At 41.8% G+C, this 23,276-nt stretch overlaps 1 protein-coding gene across 1 annotated transcript; it reads left to right on the top strand.

Moving 5' to 3' along the window:
• Positions 1-55: 55 nt before the first annotated feature.
• On the top strand, positions 56-20,358 carry LOC119442907 (maspardin-like). The gene is made up of 8 exons (XM_037707971.2): positions 56-263; positions 550-637; positions 2,449-2,610; positions 8,965-9,191; positions 11,019-11,127; positions 15,119-15,226; positions 18,614-18,754; positions 20,117-20,358. Exons 1-8 carry the CDS (start codon positions 247-249, stop codon positions 20,201-20,203), a joined length of 939 nt encoding a protein of 312 aa, XP_037563899.1. The 5' UTR covers positions 56-246; the 3' UTR covers positions 20,204-20,358.
• Positions 20,359-23,276: the final 2,918 nt, after the last annotated feature.

Here is a 23,276-nt window from a genome sequence, read left to right as displayed (position 1 = left end):
TAAAAAAGAGTAAAACTGTGTCCGTTGTAAATGTTGACAATACAGTGACAGCTGTTTGTCTGCTGTTGGAGAGTGGGAAACGGGGATCGGTCTAAGCTAACGGAGGCACAACTGTGTGTATGTGGTGTGGTGTATGTGCGCGGTTACGTGAGTTCGTACTTTGAAACCTGCGTACTCCTTTTCGTACCTGGTTCCCACGACTGCATTCAAGAAGCGTCCGCTTCTCATTAATGCTGCCTGCTTACTATGAGCGCTGAAAGAGTGTAAGTGCCATGTAATGAGACCTTAGCGGTGTTGATTCGGCCCCTCGACACTTTAGATAAGCACGGAGTCAGGGGTTTTGCTGGATTATTACAAGTTGGGGGAAGTGCTACCCGGGCAGTTTCGCATGAACGTATGCAGTTGCCGGTGTTTACATTCCTTCCATCTCGTCGTCTTGCCGAAGTGTTCAGTGCAGCATGTCACATGATTTGCGGTGACTAACTCCTACGTGAGAGGAGCTTATATGTCTTACCAAGCGCCGATAAGCGGATTATTCTCTCCTTTCAGGTTCAGCTTGCTGAGCAGCAAATCTTCAAGCGAAATCTCCCAGTCGCCGGAATATGCTAGCTTTAGAGCCACCATACCCCAGAGGAAGGTTCGTCCTGACGTCGCATACTTTTCTTTTCACACTTAACTTTCACGCCCTTACTTTTACATTTACTGTTATGTCTTGCGAAGCCACATGGACTGTGTGAATTCGCTCGAAAAATTCATCTGCTGACAGGGTACATGTGTGTGCGCTGACAGGGCTGTTTCAAAAAAATTTTAAGACGTGAGTGTTGCCTATTTGACAACGGCATGAAGTATGCATGCATAATGAAACGTACGACTTACCAATACTGAGTGACACATCCGAAATTTGTTTTGGGCATTTCTGTTGAAAACTTTCAGTATGCTTACTTCCATACATGTGAGGTAACAAACTGTACTGCAATAATCCTAGTATCGCTGTCTCCTCATCAGTGGACAAACTTTTTTCTTGTGCTTATACACCGGGTAGGGATCTGGGCACATGTATGAATAGCACATTTAGCTTGTGCAAAGATGACACTGAACGTTGAGGTGCATTCGTTGTGTTAGTATATTGCAGTGAGGAGTGCTTTGCTGTGGAATGTGTCTCATGTTAACCACTTGCGATTCCTGCAAATTTACAGTGCATAATGCTCCCGGTTTTGCCAATAACTGATATGTCAGCGTTGGAGATAGCTTTACCGTACTTATTGATATGATTGTCATGTTTTTTTTCTGGTTGACTGTTAACGTGTGTTAACAAAGTGGAATTAGTAGCCTGAACTCTCACAAAAGAACAAAAAAATTTGGAGTATTCTGAATCACATCAGTGTGTTCAGTTGTGAATTTTTTATAAGGGATTGTTCCAGGAAAAGCCATTTCAATGAGGTATGGGGAAGTTAAATACGGAACTTGGATGTGCACAGAAGGTTAATTTGGTTTTTGATGAGTCAAGACGACTGGAAAATAAGCTCTGAATGGGACACTATTTAAGGCATATTCTCAAGTCCAAGGTGAACAAAATTGATGTGCATGTGCTAACATGACGGCAGTGTCTATCGTCAAGCATATATTTGTATATTCTACAAACGCGCACACATTTGGTTTGGTTGGTTCATGACGAGCGGAAACGGTGCAAGAACAGTACAGACAATATCACTGAGCAACATCCCAATGTTTATTCTTTTGAGCAACAATAATATAGGTAGCACTTTGCAAGAACTAGAAAACACATGAAGGGAGCATGTGTAAAAGTAAAAAGAGAGTAATCACTTCGATAAGAATGAAATTTTCTTTGGAAGGGGGAGTGAAATTTAAGGAAAGCTTGCACAAGCATGGCCACTCTTCTGGATGTGGAAGGCTTTAGAGATTAGCCGTGCATGCTCATCATGATAGTTTGACAGTATGGGCTGTATGGCGCAATGTCTAAAAAGTGACCCACAACCACATTCAACACAATGCAATGAAAGGTGGCTATCTCTTCCTTGTGTGCTGACCTTATTTGAGTGTTCACATATGCGGTCATTCACGCAACGCCCCGTTTGTTCGACATAGAATTTTCTACAGCTGCTATCACAACAGCTGATCTCGCTGTGCATTTGCAGTCTTAGTAGATGATGCCGCCTCCTGCACTGCAACACTGCACTGTAGCAGACGGCAGGGTGCGGCAGGACATCATTAAGATGTGTTCGCCCCCCCTGATTGGTCGAAGAAGCCTGTAGTTTCCACAGTGCTGTATGGAACTACTGAAACAGAGTATACATTCTGCTTGTTTTTCATGTTTTGTGATGAAACCTCTAGTAGTAGTAGTAGTAGTAGTAGTAGTACCACCACTACCACAGTTTGCACTGCTGTAATAAATTGTAGGTTATTCAGTGTTCTCTATGCTTGTTTCAGGTGATAGTTGATGAAGGTGGCTCCAAAGTGTGGACGTATTATGACCATGGGCCACGTAGCATCAGTTGCCCACTTGTTTGCCTGCCACCAATCAGTGGTACAGCTGATGTTTTCTTTAGGCAAATTATGGCGCTCACAGCGAGAGGATACCGGGTGATATCGGTAAGTTCAGTGCTTGACATACTTGCATGCATTAAATTACAGCTCAGGTACGCATATGCATGTAATGCCTGCTTCATAAAAAAGTTTTCAAAAAGGAAAATGTTGCTGTATGTATAAGTAGGGTTGTTTGTTTTTGGGTAAAACCCGATTTTACCCTATTTTTACACCCCGAACATATTTCAGGAGAATCAGGTTAAACCTGTTTTTTTTTTTCTTAATCTTTTTTTTTTTTAATGGTGCGCGGAGTTTGCGGTGCACACGCGCTAGCTACCCTGCCTTGAGACAACGAAGTTGGATCCTGTTGGCTTAAGTGAACTCCAGTGACCTATAGTTAATTTCACAAGCTGCGTGCAGCACTGTGGACGCTACATGGCTTTCAACCAACCGCCCAACGAGTGCGCCTATCTCGGAGTTAGTAACTGACAACACTGTTGCACTGACACTGTTGCACTGACAACGTTGCACTGACAACGTTGCACTGACATTGTTGCACTGACATCGTTGTGCCTAGCTAATTGAAGCTGTGATGTTGAGAGAACTTTCAGCTGAGATACGTTCAAAGATTGGACAGGTCTCGGATGGAGACCGACATGTTGCGCATGCAGATGATAATGTATGCTAACAAGGATGTGTAAGAAATGGATGACCAGCTTTTCGTAAATAAAATGTTTCATTTCCTTGAAGTTATCAATGCTCTTTACTGTCATTATTACTTATTAATTTCCAAACAAATGCCAAACTTCAGAGTATTTGCTAGAAAACCCTGATGTCCGCCCGATTACCAGCTTGAAACAGATCGCTAGTTGTAACGCGTTAGCGTTAAGGAGCTCGCGATACCCTCCGATAAAAAAAAAAAAAAATGCCGAATGTAATTTATTACTTAGTACTTTTGTAAGGGTAACCCAAAAAAAAGAAGAAAAAAAATTTCAGAATGGTTCCACAAAAAACCCGATTTCTCCCCGATTAGAGCTTGAAAAATAGTACCCGATCTTTACCCCCCGAATTTAAAAAAATATAAAACCCAAAAATGAACAACCCTATGTAAAAGTTGTATGTCCTTTCTCAATATTGATCAACGTAAGTGTTTTGCTATCTGTTCACGTCAGACTTCATTCCTCTGCTCAACATAAGTCAAACTTAGGATACCTATGTTTTTATTTATTATCTACATTATTGTTTTTAGAACATACACAGTATATGCAAAGAATTTTCGAAATATTTAGATAATGAAAATGTTTTTTTTTTTCCAGCTCACTTTTACTGAGTGAGTTGAAGTTGAACTTAAGTGCATTTTTAAGGAAAGATGCAGTGCAACAGAAATGAAGATGAAAATGCAGAGATGGGACTGATGCCGCCTTTCAGATTGTTTTATTTCTGTCGGAAGCCATTAATTTAAGCAAATTGCCACATGCATGCAGTGAGGCAAAAACAATCGCTATGGAAAAAAAAAAGGAGTGTCAACCGAAGTCAGCGCAAAAGAAGACAAGGTTGATGTATATGTATTTATATGTACTGAAATTTGCCATTGAAAGATGGTGCAATGTTGCATGATTGCATGATATTTTTGGATTTGCATTATTTTCTTCATTCCATTGTCAGACCCTAAATTTTTTTCCAGACTCCAGACCCTCCATTTCTTTTATTCATGTCAATTTTTTTTCATTCATCTTTTTTATTTAAATGCATGTATGTCGACATTTTCTTCTTCTGTGTTGACTTTAGTTGACACGCCTTTCTTTTCTTTCTTTTTCTCACCCCCCCCCTCCCCCCCCAAAAATTTAAAATTAAATAAAAATAAGGCTAGGTGGAACAGTCTTGAAGGTACTGTAATCTGTGGTGCATTGTGGTTAATTTTGGACCATATTGACACTAATTACACCTGTACCATTAATTTTACCTGCTCTGCAATGAATTCTGGCTTCTTGCATCATCTACCCTCGATTACGGGAGCTCCCATAATCGTGAGTAGATGTATTAAGCATGAAATGGCTACCATATGGCTACTTTTACTGCCTGTGGTGCCGCCGCCTTCAACTGTGTTTCTTCTAGCAACAGTCCAACGTGCGCAGCGTCTGCCGCCACTTTTTCTTCTTGTCACATCGAAGAGGTCGGCTGCAAATGTGTGGCCTTAGGTCCCCTGTATCTGCCTTTTAAACATCGCTATTGGAAATGGCAAATAAAACTTCAGCGTACTAGAAGTTACAGCTTGAGTGATGTTGTGAAGAATCATTAGGAAGAACTCGGAAGCAATGTGTTTTGTAACTTGTTTGGAGCGTAACTAGCGTATGTAATGCGGCCCTGTACAAAGGGTTACGGCCAGAGACCGCATTTTGTTAAGTTTTCACTGGTTGCCCGGATGATCTCATTTTGTTCCCGCAACTTGCCGGCATGCTCTCGTTTTGAGTGCTCGGACAACGGCTCTGGCTTTTGGCTCAAGGTCACTTGAATGTCGCCGACAATGGGAGGTAAAAGCAATATGAACACAATGATTGCAGCATGTTGCACAAGAACCTTTTCTCACTACTAGACAAATCAAAGTATAGCTCATGCATGCATTGCTTTTAAAAGGCAATATAAAACGGCTCCATCAGTTTTCTGGCAGTAGAATCTTTGCTTCCTCCCAGAACTTTGATCTGTAGAAGTTGCAGAGTGCTGATGGGCAGGTGTGGAAATGGCATGTTGCAGTGAGGCAGTGATGATGTCCATATCTCACCATTTTCTTACTGTTCTTTTCATAGTAATTGAGTCTTGCCTCACTGCACTGTGTAGTAAACTTGCCTAAATTGATGGCTCCTGACAGGAATAAGATTGAAAGTTTGTGCCAATCTATGTTGTGTCTCTACTCTGGCTTTCCTCTGTCTTACATTGTATTTTTCTCCAAGCATTATAAACTGACAAACCTAGCAAGTTTTGCTATTTAATATGCTGTATCTGTTAATCGATGTAATTGAATTCTTCTGCTTTTTATTGGCAGTTTTATCGTTGCTCATCATTATGATCATGTCATTGAAGTTGCCACTTGTCATGCATCTGTGTACAATGTGAGTGTTAGTGAATACTGTTAATAATTTTTAGGCAGCGCCAGCAAGAAAGTGAGCTAGGTGCTGCAGTTGCGTGGCCAGGTGCAATAAAAAGGACAGAAAAGCTCGTTTTATGGGTGTGTGGGGGGCGAGTTGCAGAGGGATTAAAAATTACAATTTGTCCAGGAATTACTATTTTTGAAGAGGAACTGTTTCCACAAGTCAGCTAGGTCTTTTTTTTTTTCCGCATTGTGCAGCTTTACCCTGCAGAGACACATACTTGCCCAAGCTTCTGCGTTTCTGAGCCAGGTATATTATAAGTGCATTTCTTTTGCGCAATAGCTATCTGGTTGTTGGTTAACAGAGTTCCAAGAGCTAGCATCTCTGCCTATTGCTTGATAAAGAATTTTTTATCAAGCACTTGTGCAAGCCAGTGTAGATAGGCATGTGCAAGAGGGCATGTTTTCAACGCATGGTGATCAATTTGTGTCGGTATTTTTGAGTGAGCGATAGCGAACAGTTATTTTTACATGAGGCTGACAGAAGGATTGTTTACGTATTTGTCACATAGGCTGTGAAATTCGTGGGCTTCTGTGATTTTTCTTGTTAGCTGTTCGCCATTATTTGCCACCACTTCTGTTTTGTCAAACTGTATTGCCTTGCCCTTTTTTTTTTTTTTCATCTTTTTGCACTTTGTTTTGATACCATTGTCAATGTTTATTCAAATGTTGATCATAAAAAGGCTTACGTTGTTAATTCAGCACCATGTTGTGTCACCTTTGTCTCTTGTCCCTGGTGCCTTGCACTGTCGCTTCTTTGCTGTTTTGCAGCCAAGCTGACTATGTGTTGCTTGCATCTCTTGAAGACACGTTTATTGAAAACGCAAAATCAACACAGTTCTCTGCTGTGCTTGAGCAATGAAATGTGACCAGAGCAGACTGTAAATGATGCTTTGGTAAAGCTCTCTAATCATTCAATGAATAAATCAATCAATCACTAAATCAGATTAAAGTATTGGCAGCAGACCTGTACAAGAGCCATGCAGAAGTGCGCTTTTTTTTTTTCTGTCGCAGTGATACATAGCGGTTTACTCACTATATGATAACAATGATGCCAGTTATATGCTATCGCTTGAGCCTTAAATAGCAAAAACCAAGGGTGAAAGACTGATAACAGTCATTTAAGGTGGCACACAAAGCATTTTGCTTACAGTTGCTGGTTTGAAATGATTCTCTTGGTCAAACTGTAATACACAGATGTAAAAAAAGAGAGCAGCACAGTGCCCACATCAGAGCCCTGTCATTAATTTTCAAAAGATCTCGTCTTTATGATTAGGAGTTTTCAAGATACTGCTTGCAGCTTTCTATGCTAACTGCTGCAGTGGCTCAGTGGCCATGACATTTTATTGCTGGGCTCAAGGTCATGGGTTCAACTTTCGGCTGCTGTGGCCACATATTGAAGGAAATAAAAAGCAAAAAAAAAAAAAAGTGCAGCAAGCTTTGGGTGCGGATTGGGACACAAAAAGGAATGCTTGGTTAAAAAGGGGAGTAGGGTTTTAGACCAATAAATTTTTTAAAATATTCAAGTTATGGTGCTGAAACTTCTAGATGTATGTCATTTCATGTGCTTATTTCGAATATGGGGTCCATTCTTACTTATCTAATTTGGTTGCACGTTGGTCACATGTTGCGAGACTACGAAGTTGACGCTCGGAAGAGCATTTTCCTGCGTGTCAGCTTCAAAGCCCTCACAGCTCTTGTTCTAGGGTAGACGGAGCAATAAGGTTGTACTTTTTGGATTTCTTATATCATGAAGAAGTCGTCGATACCCTGTTTTGCAAAATCTGAAGAACTTGTTTGCCACAAGCTTTTCTCGGAAATTAAGGAACCTTTTATAAAATTATAATGAAATGAGATAAATAAAGATGGACCGCATATTTGAGATAAGCACATGAATTGCATGTATATACAAGTTCTCAGAACCATAACTTCACCTGTTGTGGTGATTTAGTGGCTGTGGCGTTGCGCTGCTAAGCACGAGGTCACGAAAACAAATCCCAACTGTCGCGGCCGCATTTCATTGGATGCAAAATGCAAGAACGCCTCTGTGTTGTGCATTAAGCGCACATTATTGATCACCATGTAATCAAAATTAATCCTTAGCCCCCCACTACAGCATGCCTCATAGCCACATTGTGGTTTTGGCTTGAGAAACCCCGAAATTTTATTTAATTTTGAACCATAACTTGAACGAAGATTTCGTTTTGTTCCAAGAACCAACTACCTCTTTTAAGCAAAATTATCAAATTACCCGTTTTGCAATAGCCCCAATTACCCTTACTGTAAGAGGAGGCTTGGTACATTACAAGAGGAGCAGAAATGAGAGAAAGGTGAAACGCCATTTTGAAATTTCTGTGCCAGCTTGTCATGATACCATGGATTTTGACAGCATCTACTGGAGTCTAGATAATTGTTTAATGGCAAAGGGCTGCACTGCATTCTCAAGGAACCAAAGGCTTAACCTGGCCTATATCAAAAACTTTTGCCACACCGAAACTGACCAATACTGAGAAAATACATTGGAATCTATCACGCCAAGGCTTCAATGTAAAATTGAAAAAGGGAAATTTGGATTTCATTCTTGTCAGTAATAATTTACCTTTTCCCACTGAATGGGCAGGTATAGTTCTGAAAAAAATGTGTAGCTGACCTAGCTGATTTAGCATTGCTCCTCAGTGTCCAAGCATCCCAGATGTTCACAATTAATCTGGAGTACTCCACTACGGAGTGTCTTGTACTGCCAGTGCGGCATTGGGATGTAAAATCCCGTTTTTGTGCATCATTAGCTAAATACAGTGACACAGTGTTGCGGTATATGACTTTTGGTTTTTGTAATTAAAAGAACTATAAATGAGCACGAAGCCAGATTGAGAATAAGCTTCCTCACATCTTTGCTTCAGTATGAAAATCGTGTTCGTACCCACTGCGGTAGCTTAGCAGCTATGGCATTGTGTTGCTCAGCTCGAGGGTTCGATCCTGGCTGCGGCATCTTCATTTCAATGGGGACGAAATGCAAGAACGGTCATGTACTTGAATTTATGTGCGCGCTAAACACCTCCCGGTGTTCAAAATTAATCTGGAAGCCCCACTATGGCATGCCTCATAATCAGATTGTGGTTCTGGCATGTAAAACCCCAGAATGTTTTTTGTAATCACATTCGTTGGGATTGTTGGGGAAAAAGTGTGGGGGGCGGTGAAGCAGAATTGTTCTGTGATGAGAAACATAACAGTGATGCCCACAGAATAGTGGATATAATGAGCACTGATGTTTGCAGTTGGAGTACCCTGTGTACTGGACGATGCGTGAGTGGGTAGCTGGCTTCCGTAAACTGTTGGACCATCTGCAGCTGGACAAAGTTCACGTGCTGGGTGCCTCCTTGGGTGGCTTTTTGGCCCAGAAGTTTGCCGAGGTCACGCACACGTGCCCCAGGGTCCACTCCCTCGTTCTCTGCAATAGCTTCTCGGACACCTCTATCTTCTCCTACACAGACACCGCCGTGCTGTGAGTGCCAGTGTCGAATTTTTTTACTGATGGTTACTCATACCTGCCAACCTGCACGATCTTTCCATGAAGTTTACGAATTTGGGCTCGTTTTACATCTTTGCGATTGTTGAATCAAGTGTTACTAAAAATAAATTCTGTTCGCAAATGACTTTTGATCATCTGTCTCGAAACCTTTGGTTAGAAGTTTTCTGATGGTGCAATAACGCCAGAAGGGGGGGGGGGGGGGGGGGGTACTTACTTCAAGCAAGTTTATGCAGTTTGTACAGATATGGTCCCAAAGCAGGCAACATCAGCAACAGCAATGTCACTGAAAAAATTGCTCCAATCTAAAAATGTGATGATTGTCACCCTCTGCTGTTGCAAGTGTGTTGCTGCTGCTTGTGTACTGCATCTAAAGGCCGGCTGCGGCGGCCGTATTTTGATGGAAGCGAAATGCAAAAACGCCTGTGTCTCGTCCCTTGGGAGCATGTTAGATATCCCCTGGTGGTCAAAATTAATCCGCAGTCCTCCACTACGGTGTGCCTCATAATCATATTGTGGTTTTGGCATGTAAAATCACATAATTCTATTCAATTCAATGCATCTAAAGGTAAATCATTTTGAATAAAGTGTGCATTTATCTCACAAAAGGCACGTGCCCAGGGCAAGATTTAAAAAGAAATATGCGAGCCATCCCTCCCTCTTCCCCCCATGGTTGTGTCTGTGGGAGTATTATGAATATTAGTTTCCAGATTGGCTGGTATGATTACATATCCAGATGCTCAGTAGGAGCACTTCCACCTGTGACAGAAAAAGCTTCCAAGGCGATGCCTTTAGCCTAACTCTTCTATGTAGTGGAAACACTCACTTCATGGAATGCACGTGTAGTTGTGTAGGGAGCTAGAGGTAACAGTAGAAGTATAAATACAGTTGTGGGTTCACTGAAAGCACTAGTGAGAATATTAAATTAGCTGCTCTTACAAGGAAACTCATTCAACAATCGCTGCTTCTAGTGTTTTTGAAGAATGCTTTGGCACTAATACTACATAGGCCCTAATTGTGTCTTTGCATGCATTCAAAAGTGGTCCCAACACCTAAGCGGTGAAGATCAGTGCCTTGGATAATTGCAAAAATGAGTTCAGTTGTCTCCAGTACTTAATACAATTTTTGCCCACTAGCTTGAGGAGTTTATTTAAATTCCACATGGAGGCCATCTTTTGCTCTGCATGTAATGTCTGCGCTTGCGTTGCACAAATTCAGAATTTTGTACTCAATTCCTTGGTTGACTCAATTATACTTCAAGGTTTCAGCCATCTCCTGTGCATCTGCAATTTTCAGTGTTAATTCATTCGAACTATAGTTGGGTACAACTTTAGAAAGCAGCGGCATTTGCCCCTCAAAAGCGGGTGCAAGCAAGCCTCCACCAATGGGCACACAGTCTAGACTGACGTCATGAGCTAGACAGCCGGTGACCCCGCTGATGGAGAACATGCAGCCCACGCTTCGAGCTGGGCCAAGTTGCGTCAGCGGGACTACTTCTTTAGTCGCAGAGTCAGTTGGGGCTGCCGCACTTCGGTCATGTGGGTGAGGCCTCTCCTCTCTTCTTAAGTTGTACCCGACTATAGAAAGAATTACAAGCAGACAGCAGAGATTTCCATTAATCACCCCAGATGTGCAGAAGATAAGTTTTTGGAATGTACAATGCCAGAGCATAATGCAAACTTGTATCCCGGTGCCTCTTTTACCTTTGCCATTCTTTGCATCTTGTGCCACTTGCCAGGGCTTTCCCAGAAATGAAAAGAACTTCCAGCTTTTTTTTTTTTTTTTTTTTTCCAATTGTTGCAGGTTCTGGCTTTTTCCAGCAGTGGTTCTCAAAAGAATGGTAATGGGCAGCTACAGCCTTCATCCTCTACCCAATGACATAGCTGACTCAATCGATTTTATGGTAGAAAAGGCAAGAACTTTTCTTGAACATTGCACGGGTGTACAGCATGCTTTTGACCATGTATCCAGTCACCACCCGGTTTTTCAGACGCCTGATTTTTTTGGACCTGCTCGGTTATATAGACTTTCCACAGGTGTCACTGTCACGCACATACCATAAAACAATACCACTGATGCCAATATCCACTGATGGATATTGCATTGATGGATATTGCTGCCATTGATAGACAATATCCACTGGTGCGAGGTTGTAAAGATATCAGCCAAGAACGTTAGTGCTATCCAAGTTGGCATCCGTATCCCCACTTTCATTAGTGAGCTGTTTTTTTTTACTTTCAAAGTACTGTGCAGCTGCTACAAATATGTAAGCACCAACTTTTAACCTAACTGTAATTTCAGTAACTGACACTGGACGAAGCAGCACTGGTTACGCCTAACAGCCGAAACATTGGGCATTGTTCCGCAACTAAAATTCGCCACTGGCCAGTGGAGTTGCAGACGATGAGCTGTTGTAGGGAAGCTTGCCACTAATATGTTCGTACCAGTGGCTAATTAGTGACTAAGCCTGAGGTCACGTGCATGGGTTAGATTGATGGTTGTACTAGAAGTAGCCTTAGGCTTCACACAGATGAACAGCCAGCAACTGCAGCGCATATGCATACCAAGTTAATTCTGCACTTAAAGGGTAAGCTCATTTTTTTAGGCCGGAAGCTCCAAGCAGTCTAGTCTTCAGTAGCATAAATTCCAATAGAGAAACTAATTATTAATTATTAATTATTAACCTATTGGTCTAATGAGTTGTTACCCAGTCAAACATCGGTCTATTTGCTTGTTGGCAACACCCAGTGAAATATAACCATTGGGATTTCCAATTCTTTTTTTTAATGCAAATGGACCCAACCCATTGGGTCAACAATTAGACACCCTTGATGATTGTGATGCTCTCTGGGTCGTAGCACACAAAATTTTGATGCTCAAATTAAGAAGCTTGATGACACCACGAACACACCATGACAATACCTTCAATGACGTATCCACCATTTCACTGTGCATGATCATCAGTGCACAGAAAGATGAGTGCAGGAATAGGAAAACATGGGACAGGCGCTGTCTAACAACTGAGCATTTATAGGGAATGGAGGAAGGAATATATATAGGGTGATAAACAAGAGCAGATATATCTGGTTTAAGTGCTATTGTGTGCACATTTGTGCTTGCCAGGATAGTGCATCAAAAGCAAAAGCACTGATGAAAATAATATTTAAAAGGTGTCACATACATATTGAAATGCTTCTGATTGGATCTCTGCTTGAACTTTGAATAATATATGTAAAGTGTTATAGATGAAACAAGTTGGAGAGTAGATGACTGGGTGTTTGCTCTCGGTGTCAGTATGCATTGTCTTGTAGTGGGCTCACTTCTTTCACTGTTTTTCACAATGTTTTACATCAGGCATAATTTTCTAGTGGCTGGATAGGTGCTTTTCAAGTATGCTAGACATGAAATTTTCTTGTATCTGATGTTCCTGTAAAGAGTTCTCGCGTGGAGTCTGCAGTCTGTAAACTTGACAAAGATCGATGAAGAATTGAAAATTATTATTTCGTTTTGCAGCTGTACTCTTTTCATGATTCTGGTGATGTTAGAAATTTGGTGAAACTAAATATTCAGTGTACAGAATTAATTGGCACCTAAGAAGGAGGAGATCTATATGTAAAAGAGGTTATGTGTGTCTGTCAGCCTCTGTATTTTTACTGCAACAGTGGTTAACGCGTTAAGGACGAGACATTAAAAAACCTGAGGAAGATGCTAATTTTTCATCTAAATGTGCAAAATACACCGAGAATAAGAAATATATTGCGGAACATTTCTCAGTAAAATTAGTTCTGCCTTTGGGCGGAAATAATTCAAGTGGAACTTCTGCAGGCAGTTCCTGTCAGATGTGAAACAGAGGTGTCTTTGCCGGTACACAGCACTCGTCCATAAAGGGTTAAAAGCTTGAAATCGGGTTTACTTCGCTCTTCCTTTATCTTACACCATTTTCTTCGTCATGCCATCATTACCATGTCGTCCTTAATCTCAGCTTCACTCTCACCTTATGGCAAAGAAGAACTAAATGTTGCCCACTTGCCAGATGTGTCAACTACTGAGTTATCATGTAGCTTTAAAGCATGATAACTTGTGCAGGGCTTTACGATCCACACAGGCTGTGAGAGAGGGGGCATTTGTGCATGTATTTTGGAGGTTAAAGCAGGCAATACTGGGCCTTTTCATTTTTTTTTAACTTTCGGCTACCCACATGCTGCCAGAACCACCAGGACGATTTTGGTCTGGCTGTGTTCTGGAAGTGTTATTGATTGGAATGCGTGGTACCATTTGCACTGCTTAAACACAGGAGCTGTGAACTAAAACCAACTTTTAACTGAATCGTGATATTGTGTGGCATGATTTTTAAAGAGGCGAGTTAATGGCAGTGATGTTATGATGCAGTATTTTCTGTGAAAGTTAGCACAGTATGTAAAATTAACGATAATGTGACGTAAACCTGAAAGAGAGCTCATACTACCTCTGCTTCTTATATAATCAGAAGGTTAATTATTAAGCACACAGGAGACTGCAAAAGATCACTATGAAATGTTTGCGTGCTTCGAGAAATTTGTAATGTTGCATAGAAGAGACCATTTGATGGACATTACTAAAACAGTGCAGAGCCAAATAGCGAAATAAATTACCTTTTTTTATTGCGATAGCAATTATATGGACACTCAAAAGCAGATTTCTGCCGTCGGCGTCGCCGTAGCCGTCGCCGTGAGGTTCCGTATGACGTCATTTGGAGAAGAAATCGTCGCCGCGCGCCGAACGCTGTATGTGCGAGTGAAAGGGCGCGAGGGGCGCGTCTTTCACGGGGAGTGAACGCACGGCGGAGAACAAACGCGCGTTCTGCGCCGTGCTCGCTTAAGGGCTGCAGAAGTAGGCGTCTCTTTTCTCCTTTACAATCACCATATATGTAGAGCAAACGCACCTTCTCTCGACGCGCGAGAAGCCGTGGGGGAGGGGGAGGGAAGGGAGGCGACGTTTAGCTGCGGCACCAAGTGCCTATTTATATCAAAGGCTCCGGCAACAGTCACCAACGCCGCACGCATTTTGAGCGAACGCGGGCAAAACGCCGATGGCGTCGACAACAGTTCTGCGTGTTGCCAATGCTGCTGCATGTCCAAGTTTATACAGCTGATAAAGCTAATATCATTACTCCGTATAGCTCTCTACAAGTTTGCTATCGCAATTGATGCTTCGCCTTTCAGGTGAAACTGCGACCACTTTTTTTTTGGCAGGCGTAATGAAAATCAACTTACTGTCTTTATATTAAATTTTCTGTGGTATAAATCGACAAAATGTAAAGCTACTGTTACAGTAAGTACACTGGTCTGCAGAATTTGTCTGTTCTTAATTACTTTATTATAACAAGGTTCTAGTGCAGTAAGCAATCTAGCAAGACAATTATCTTTGCCAGCAATAGCACAGTTTATAAAAGCTATTTTGTCTTTATGGCCACGTCTGTGATTAGCACCTGGTATTGTTTGCTATAGTTCACAATGCACTGCATTAGTTATGTGTAGATTGTGTGTGTGTGTGTTTTCTTTCCCCTAAGTTACCCTGCCTTTAGCATCCAAAAAGCAAACATTCCTGTGCAAACCTTACATAGCTCAAGATAAAATTTAACTGTTTTTTTGTTCCATGTAGAAGTCATACATTTGTCTTGAGCAGTTCAATACACCATGTTCTCATTGCTACATGCTCACAGCAATAGTAGAGAAGCTGCATACTGAAACAGAAGAAAAAAAAAAAGAAGAAAAAAAGGAAGGAATGTAGACTTTGACACGAATTGATCTTGGTTCAGTGGTGAAAATGAATGTCCACTGTCGTCAATGTTGTCATAGCATTTGCACTTAATGTTGTCTTTTTACTTTTGGTGTTTGCGATTAATTGGTCTTTGCTTTTTTCAGCTGGAAACTCTGTCACAGTCAGAGCTTGCGTCACGACTCACATTAAATTGCATGAACTCCTACGTGGAGCCCCAATACTTGGACGGCATTCCTGTCACAATAATTGATGTGAGTTCTTCTTCAACATAACCTTTCACTTCGTGGTGTTTCCTGTATGCTATAATAGACGTTGACATGAACTCGGAGGGAGAGATCGTGTTTGAATCTGTGCTGGCCAAACACAGTTGAATATTTCTGTTGTTGAGTCGCATGTCTCGAGGTTGTGCATCACTATAACACCATTCTGTATGTCATTAGGTATCCTATTACGCAAACGCATGTGCTGAAGAAAGGTACACCTGTGAACAAAATAACAGTGTGTACGTGTAACCTGTTATGTCCTATTCAAAAAGTAGTTCCTAGCAGGCCCCCCTGCCTAGCTTCTCAGGACCTCAATAAAGTTGTTTACTACTACTACTACTACTATGCAGTGTCTCATAGTTACATTCGAACATAAGTGAACACCCAAGTTACATTCAGCTGCACACATTACAGCACTGTGCCTTGCATCCTCAAGTGCAGTTTCAATTTAATTGCAGCTTTAGGAACATGTTTATGTTGTTGCGAATACATTATTGTTCTGCATCTTGTTTACTTGCTCGTGCGCATGGATTTCTTCCTTTAGTCTGTACCTATTCTGCCTGTGTGTAAAATCTGATAATATAGAAGATAGGTTTGCATCCATTCTTATGTCTTTGAATCAGTGAGCAAAAGACTAGAGGGGCATCTTGCAGCACTGTGTATGAGCTGGCAAATGGAATGTATCTGCCTGCTGTATAGGGTTGTGCAGGAAAACTACTTACTTGCCGTATTTTCCAGTCTATAAATAAGTCTCACCTTTGTATAAGTCGCACCCCCTTCAAAACAGCAGTTTTTCCGGAAAAAACGTATATAAGTCATGCTGGTGTATAAGATGCACCTGTTCATTCGGTAAGCGATTAAAAAAAAATTTGTGACATTTCACTTCGTGAACACGGGTCACGCACAAGCATATGGTGCCATTCCTGTATAATTGAGATAGCAATGATTTGAACACTCCAGGCGCACTTCTGCCGTCGTGGTCGCCGCTAGGTGCCGTATAAAGTCCCAGGGCGATAACATTGTCCCCGCGCACCATATGCTGGATGTGGGAGTGAAAGCATGCGACAGTGAGCCGAATCGTGCACAAGGGAGGAAAGCGTGAAGGCAGCATGGTAGGGAGGGGGGTTGGCTTGTACTTTGGTAGCAACTGCGTAGTTTGTGCAGCGGCACGCGCCGTATCTTGAAAGCGATCTGCAGATGCGATGACTTCCGGGTCGGTCGACTAACGGTCGACCTGCCGCCATTTGCGTTGCTGCTCTGTCCTTCTCGCACGGTGCTCGGCAACTCGATCGCGAGCAGAACCCGGTACTGCCATAGCGCGCACACAACCTGTAGCAACTGCCAGAGGAGGTCAACTCAGTGCGGTTCGCGTGGCCATAGCATCCAATCCGATTTTGATGGCAGTTTTTTTGGGGAAAAAAATGTATGTAATTCGCACCATTCTATAAGATGCACCGACGAAAAATCCAGAAAAAAACCCGACTTATACTCTGGAAAATACGGTAGTTTAACCAAATCTCCCTGCACCTATGAAAATGATAACATAGGCTTTATTTTATGAAAGCTACAGCGCTTCGTGCATTCTAGATAATCAAAGCCTTTGCAGCTTAGGTGCATACTTACTAGACCCGCCACGGTGGCACAGTGGCTGTGGAATTCCGCTACCTAGTCGTGGGTTCGATTTCCAGCCATGGCAGCTACATTTCAATAGAGGCCAAAAGCTTATAAATCAATAAACGAGACTGCTGCGTGCACTTATTGTGGCCACACTCACATGGCGCAGCCTCAGCAATCACAGGAATGGAGCCAGCTAATGTATCGTGATGTTGTAATACGTCCACCTCCAGGGTACCAGAACCGAAACTGGTTTGTAGAAACAAATACATATTATAGTAAACTTGCGCCTCACTTGTCGTGTGTTCCTGGTTTTCAACTAACTTCGCATGTCACCATGCCTGCCACAGTGCAACAGAACGATATAATAAATTATTTTGGGCACTCTAACACTGGCCAGTATTCTTTGTTTAAAGTGGCTGGACCTTCAACGCAATAAAAATAAGTCATCTCAGTACTCGTGTAATGCACTTTAGTAGCAGTAGGCAATGTTTTTATGCACGTCTTGGTACTGTTAGCATTTAGTGCAAAGTTACAAGTGCTGTGACTGTGTTTTGCCGCCTTTGCTTGCTACAATTGGGAAATGCATCATACTCGCTTTTTTTTTTTTTTTTTTAACAGCGTAATGGTGTTGCAAATTGCTGTGCCTATGACTTTCTTGTTCATACAGGACTGTCAGCATTTGGTAATGTGTAAAAATTGGGCCATTTAAGGAGACACAAAAAGCAAACATTTAATAAATTTTTGCTGTTGTGTTGTTCAATCCTGGCTGCAGTAGTCTCATTTCTATGGGGGCAAAATGCAAGAACGATCATGTGCTTAGATTCAAGTGCACGTTAAAAACCCAGGTGGTCAAAATTAATCCAGTGTTCGCCACTATGGTGTGCCTCAAAATCAAGGCATGGTTTTGGCAAATACAACCCCAGAATTTAATTTAAATTTTTGTTACTATCTTGGCCTTTCTGAAGGCCTCACATTGTTTGTTAATAGATATAGTTGCAAAGAAAATTGAGACCTCAAGAAACTTGCGATGCTTCCTCTATTAAAATCACCCGCGACAAATGGGGCTCCATATGTAGGAAATTAATGCTGCACTGTGAATCTTGGAGGTCGTGCTCTGCCTGGCATTGCCTCCTGCATTTAGTCAGGAAGCTGCACAGAGAAAGTACCACACTCTTGCAAACACTAGCGTCGATGAAAAGGTAGCATGAATAAGCTCAATGAAATATGAAAATTGGTAGTTTAGAACTTGTTGGGCGAGTTGGTGCATATTAGCGAAGAAACGGACCACAGAGACAGAATGGAACAAGGACGGGCACAGTGCTTGTTCCATGCTGTCTCTGTGGTTCATTTGTTCGCACAGTTAAACAATGTTTGAAATATGAAAAACTGCATTTTCCTTGATTTTGAAAATCAATGTAATTGACTTTTGTTCTCAGATGTTCACTACAGTTCGTTTATTATAAGCAGGACATGCTACATCGTGGGGCCTAATACCACATTGTCAGTCTAGTCTCGTGCCAATATTCACATCCTATTCTCACTTATGAAATGTTTGTTCTTGATAAAAGTGACACTTTGAGCTTCTTAGAGTGCTAAACTATCACTTTAGGTGGGCCATGTATTCGTTGCAGGTTTCACCCTAAACCTGTATCTTTTCCTCTAGCCATGTGTGTGCTTTTTTTTTTCTTTATATAATGTGCGACATTAAGAAAGCTATACAGTTGCGCAATTCTTGCTTTTTTCTTTTTTTATTCCCAGGTCTTTGACAGCAGTGCCCTAAAGCAAGAAGTGAAAGAAGAGCTTTACAAACTCTATCCGCATGCCAAACGGGCCCACCTGAAACGAGGTGGCAACTTCCCTTTCCTAAGCCGCAGCGATGAGTTCACCATGCACCTACAGGTGATTAGCAGCTGCATAGTCAAGCTTTCACATCGGCAAAAGAGACACATGTGACTGAGGCTGGTTACCCTGTCTGGCATGGATACTTGCTTATCAAAATCGGCAGACATATACGATTCCTCCAAGAAGAAAAAAAAAAATGTGTGACTGCACTCATGCGCTATTATATTGCAGTGCTCTAAACCATGTTTCGGGCAAACAAAGTCTGGGGGTGGCCTGGCTATCACTTGTCAGTGACAGTGATGTGACCTTTCTGTGTACCGTTGTAGAAAGTGCTGACGCACTGTCAAGCCGATGCTAAAAGCAGCAGCTGCTCACTTCGCCATAGTTCACACGTATGCTTCATGTATTCAAAACACAGTTGAGAGCACTGCAATATGTCAACATGAGCACAGTCACATGTTATATATATGTATTACGAGCTCTCTTTAAATGCTGGAAAAAAGCACTACGTAGGAGGTGTGTTGCCACAAAGGCTGGATTGGTTGTTCCTGAATATCCTTCACAACATAACGAAATGCACTTGGCCCTAAAGTGAGTTAAAATTTGTTTCATAATTCACCTTAGTTAACTAATTAAGCACAATATAAAAAATACTCTGAGGAGCACCACATGGCTGCACTCAGCTGCGGTTTACCACTTTTTTATAATACTTGGCTGAAGTTACTTGAAACGCCCGGTATATCACTGTTCATGGAAACGAGTCCTTACTTGTGTTGCTTGGGTTGACTTATTGGTAATGAATACCTGATTCTTTAAATACAAATGTCTTTTATGCATTGGCATAAGCGAGAAAGTTAATGACATAACGATGCAGTATAGAAGGTGGTAGAATGCCAGTGAGTAGCATAAGTAGCATTTATTTTGAAAATTGCACTAATAAACTAATTTGATGCAGTGATTGCAAGCTTTGTTGTCACAATGTTTAAATACTTTAGATGCATGGCACAGGCTTCAATATGATGAAGTAAAGGAATTTAATAAAATTAACCTTGCCTATGTAGCGTGAGTATCACTGTAGCTACATATTTCACATAATGTTAACAGCTTTGTAAATGTACAGTCAAGCCTAGAAGTTGGATGGAATTTTTTCATGTTCAGTTCGGTCTTTTTATGGTGCAATGTTGCACAATTTCATAGCATTAGACACCTTGACTATGTTGAATGGTACGCTTTTGCCAAACTTTAAAGCAATACTAGCTGCATGTGCCTTCAGAAGCAGTGAACATATTGCAAGTGTGTACATCTGTATGCGCACAAGCATGCACCTACCTTTCTAATGTTTGTTTTTGTTAACTGCCTTTCAGAAGAGAGTGAAGCTTACTTTTTTTTTTATCTCCCATTGCAAACCTCTTGTTTCAGATACACCTACGCCAGTTTGATGGCACACGTTACGCTGCGCGAGAGGGTGTCGAGTCAGCTCCAAGGAGCATGTCTGCTGACTCCTGATGAGGCCAGCATACCTCACCAAACCAGTGCCTTGGATTATTTTACTGGTCTCTGTACAAATGCTGCTTTAACACTGTTTGTTTTTAATTCACAGGCAAAGGACTGTATTGTGAACTGTTTATGCCAAGAAATACAAGAATTACTTCTTTTTCTTTTTTTCTGTGCCACTCTTCTTTTAGTACTATACCTGTGACATTTATAAGCATAGGCAAACTCCGCAAATGTGTTCTAGGCTTCTAAACAAGGACTCGCCAGGCACAAATGTGTAAGAACTGTACTTTCATGTTGTTTAGGACATAGTTGCATAGAAACGTGCTGTTCTGTACCAAGAGAACAAGATCAGGCAGCAACCACTACTTCGGTTTACATTTGCATCGGCTGGAGATCTTGGAGCAAGAACAGATACTAGTCCTCTTTTGCAGATATGTTGGGTTGTGCTTTTCCTTGTGAATCATGTTCACTTCCAACTTGCCACAGGTGTGCAAGCATTTAGATAATGGAAATAATGCGCGCTTCCTCTTACTCAGGGATGAACAAAAGCTATACTAAGTGCCGCTTACACAGTGAAACTTGACCAGATTGTGCAAACAGCTGAGGCACATAAGTACTGCACAAGCCCCAGGGCATGGACATGTGCAGGAACAAGAGTGCCAAAATGTACATTAGACTTCTTGCTGAATGAGCGATAGAAATGTAGTACTAGTTGGCACGCAATATTTATTGGATATGTGCAGAGGTCCTGCAACATCACTTAAATTCTGATATAGAAATGCCGATGTGAAAAACATATTTCTGAGCTGAATCGGTCTTCCGAGAGGTTACGATAAGCTACCTTTGAAGACGTAGCCAATTCTCACTCTTTTCTCTATTGTCCATTGACCACCTAAATAAAAGATATTGAGTTCCTCTACTCACCTATGTTTATCTTCAGCTCTTGCTCTTCATGTTGATGAACATTGTTGATGGATGGTGCAAAAAACTTGACTGACATGGCATTTTAGAAAGAAGCTACACTTAAACTGGACTCCTGCTTTGATTTTAGCATGCACATGATTTTGGGACTCCCTGCACTGAGCCAAGGCAGAATGTGCACATGGTTTTCTGGTCACCTGAAAATTATATAGGCAGCTGCTAGATGACACTTCGAGATTTCAATGGAAATGTTGAAAAGTTGGCAGTATCACATAAACTCAATTTTCAAAGGTTTACTTTTTTCTACATAAAAGACAATTGTGCTTACAACATACCCAACACAAGCACTGACAGCACTGAAGTGCACCCATTTCCTGCTGCAAAGCAGGGATTCGTCAGCTCAATAGACAATGCCAGCATAAAATTGGTTTTCAGTGAGTTTCCAATCATAGTGTCATACATAGAAACTATACCGCAGCCTTTCCAGCAAGCAGTCCACAATTGAAACGAACCATACCACATACTCTTGTTCCTCTACTACTTGTAACCCCGGACTAGGCCTTTAGCCTTCAGAAGCCACCTTTCTCTTCACATGTGCCCCAGTGCCTTCATGCTGTGCGATTGTCCCTTGTGGTCTGAGCATGAAAGTAGGGGTCTACACAGCCTTCGTGCACAAACTTCATGTTCATGCAAGTTTCACCCAAATACCTCACATCATGGGAAAGTGGAAGAAACTGTTTACATTGTAAACAGTGTAACTGATCATTATCTGCATCTTCTGCCATCAAAGTGATGATTCTATGAACACGTACACAATGCCTGCTTAGGACTTGCCCAGCAGCAGCCAATATTGGCCATTGCCCTGCTGTCCAAGCCCTGGTCAAAATACAACATCAGAATGGGCTGCAGACTTTACTAAAAGACCCCTCCCCTACATTTTCTGGCTCTGAACAGATGAGCATGCCAGAATTCTTGCTTGGTCTCCCCATAGATCTCGCTTACCTGCCAATACTGAATTTTTTGTAATTATGGGCTCGTTCTACGATTTTACAAATGTCACTAAGTTTTACAAAAAATGAATTTTCTTGGGGAAATGCTTTTATGGTATTGAAATATCGGGCTGCACAAGATTGCAAAAGTGCATTCAAATTTTATGCTCTCTGCTGTCAAAAACTGCTTGGGTGCCGCGTATAAAGGTAAACAATTGTTAATGAAGTGCATTTGTATCCGACAAAAGGTGTGCGCTCGGTAAAAAATAAAAAAAAAAAACATGCGTGCTATTGCCCCTCCGTCCCTTTCTTAAGTTCACGGAATTTTTACTAACTTTCACTTCACAGTTTGGCAGGTGTACATTTTTAATGCTGCTGCTGCTACTACTACAGGCGAATCTCATCGAACACCAAAATGCATTTCGTTATATCCAATATCGGTTATAAGCATACATGCAGGTACTATCAGCAGAAGAAAAAAAATTGCAATGTCAAAGAAACGCAGGCCTCCAACGGACCAGCAAAATGTCTCCTGCAAATTTTGATGGCCCGTCGGCATCTTGCCGTGTCACTACGGGGCATGGCAATAAATTGCACAATAAATTGCACAATAAATTACAAACAAGCTGTGCACCACTGTGAATATGCAACCGTGTGATACAAGTTATTACGCGGGGTTTTTGACTTGCTGAGTGCGGTTCAATCGAGCCAAGCTGCCGCGGACAGACTTTTCGGATGTAGAGGGGAATGTACGCTGATCTCTACTACACTAGCTCGTGCATCTGGTCTCATGCTCGATCGCCGATAAGGTCTACAAGAGCGAGCATATATGGATGGTGAACTTTCTTGCTTGCCACCAGCTAGTCCGCCGGCCGTACTGCTTGGGCTTCTACGCCTAACCAGCACCGCTTCTAGTTGTGACCACGTGGTTGTGGCTTCGTGCCTAGTCGACATGGCGGCAATTTTGCTCATGGACACCATGTTTGCTGCATTGCGCGTGGTTCATGCCTGAAACATTGTACAGTGACCAAAATTTCGGTTATGCCGGTATATATTGGTGCTAGGTTATATGTAGACACTGTCGTAGCTGCAGCATTACATATGTGCACATACTAAACTGTGAAGAGTGCAAGTTCGTAAAAATTTCGTGAACTTAACGAAGGGAGGGAGGG

The sequence above is a fragment of the Dermacentor silvarum genome, chromosome 2 (genome assembly GCF_013339745.2).
Source record: "Dermacentor silvarum isolate Dsil-2018 chromosome 2, BIME_Dsil_1.4, whole genome shotgun sequence".
NCBI classification, from domain to species: Eukaryota; Metazoa; Arthropoda; class Arachnida; order Ixodida; family Ixodidae; genus Dermacentor; species Dermacentor silvarum.
Note: the sequence above shows the minus strand (reverse complement) of the source record. Positions and strands in the feature narration are given on the sequence as shown.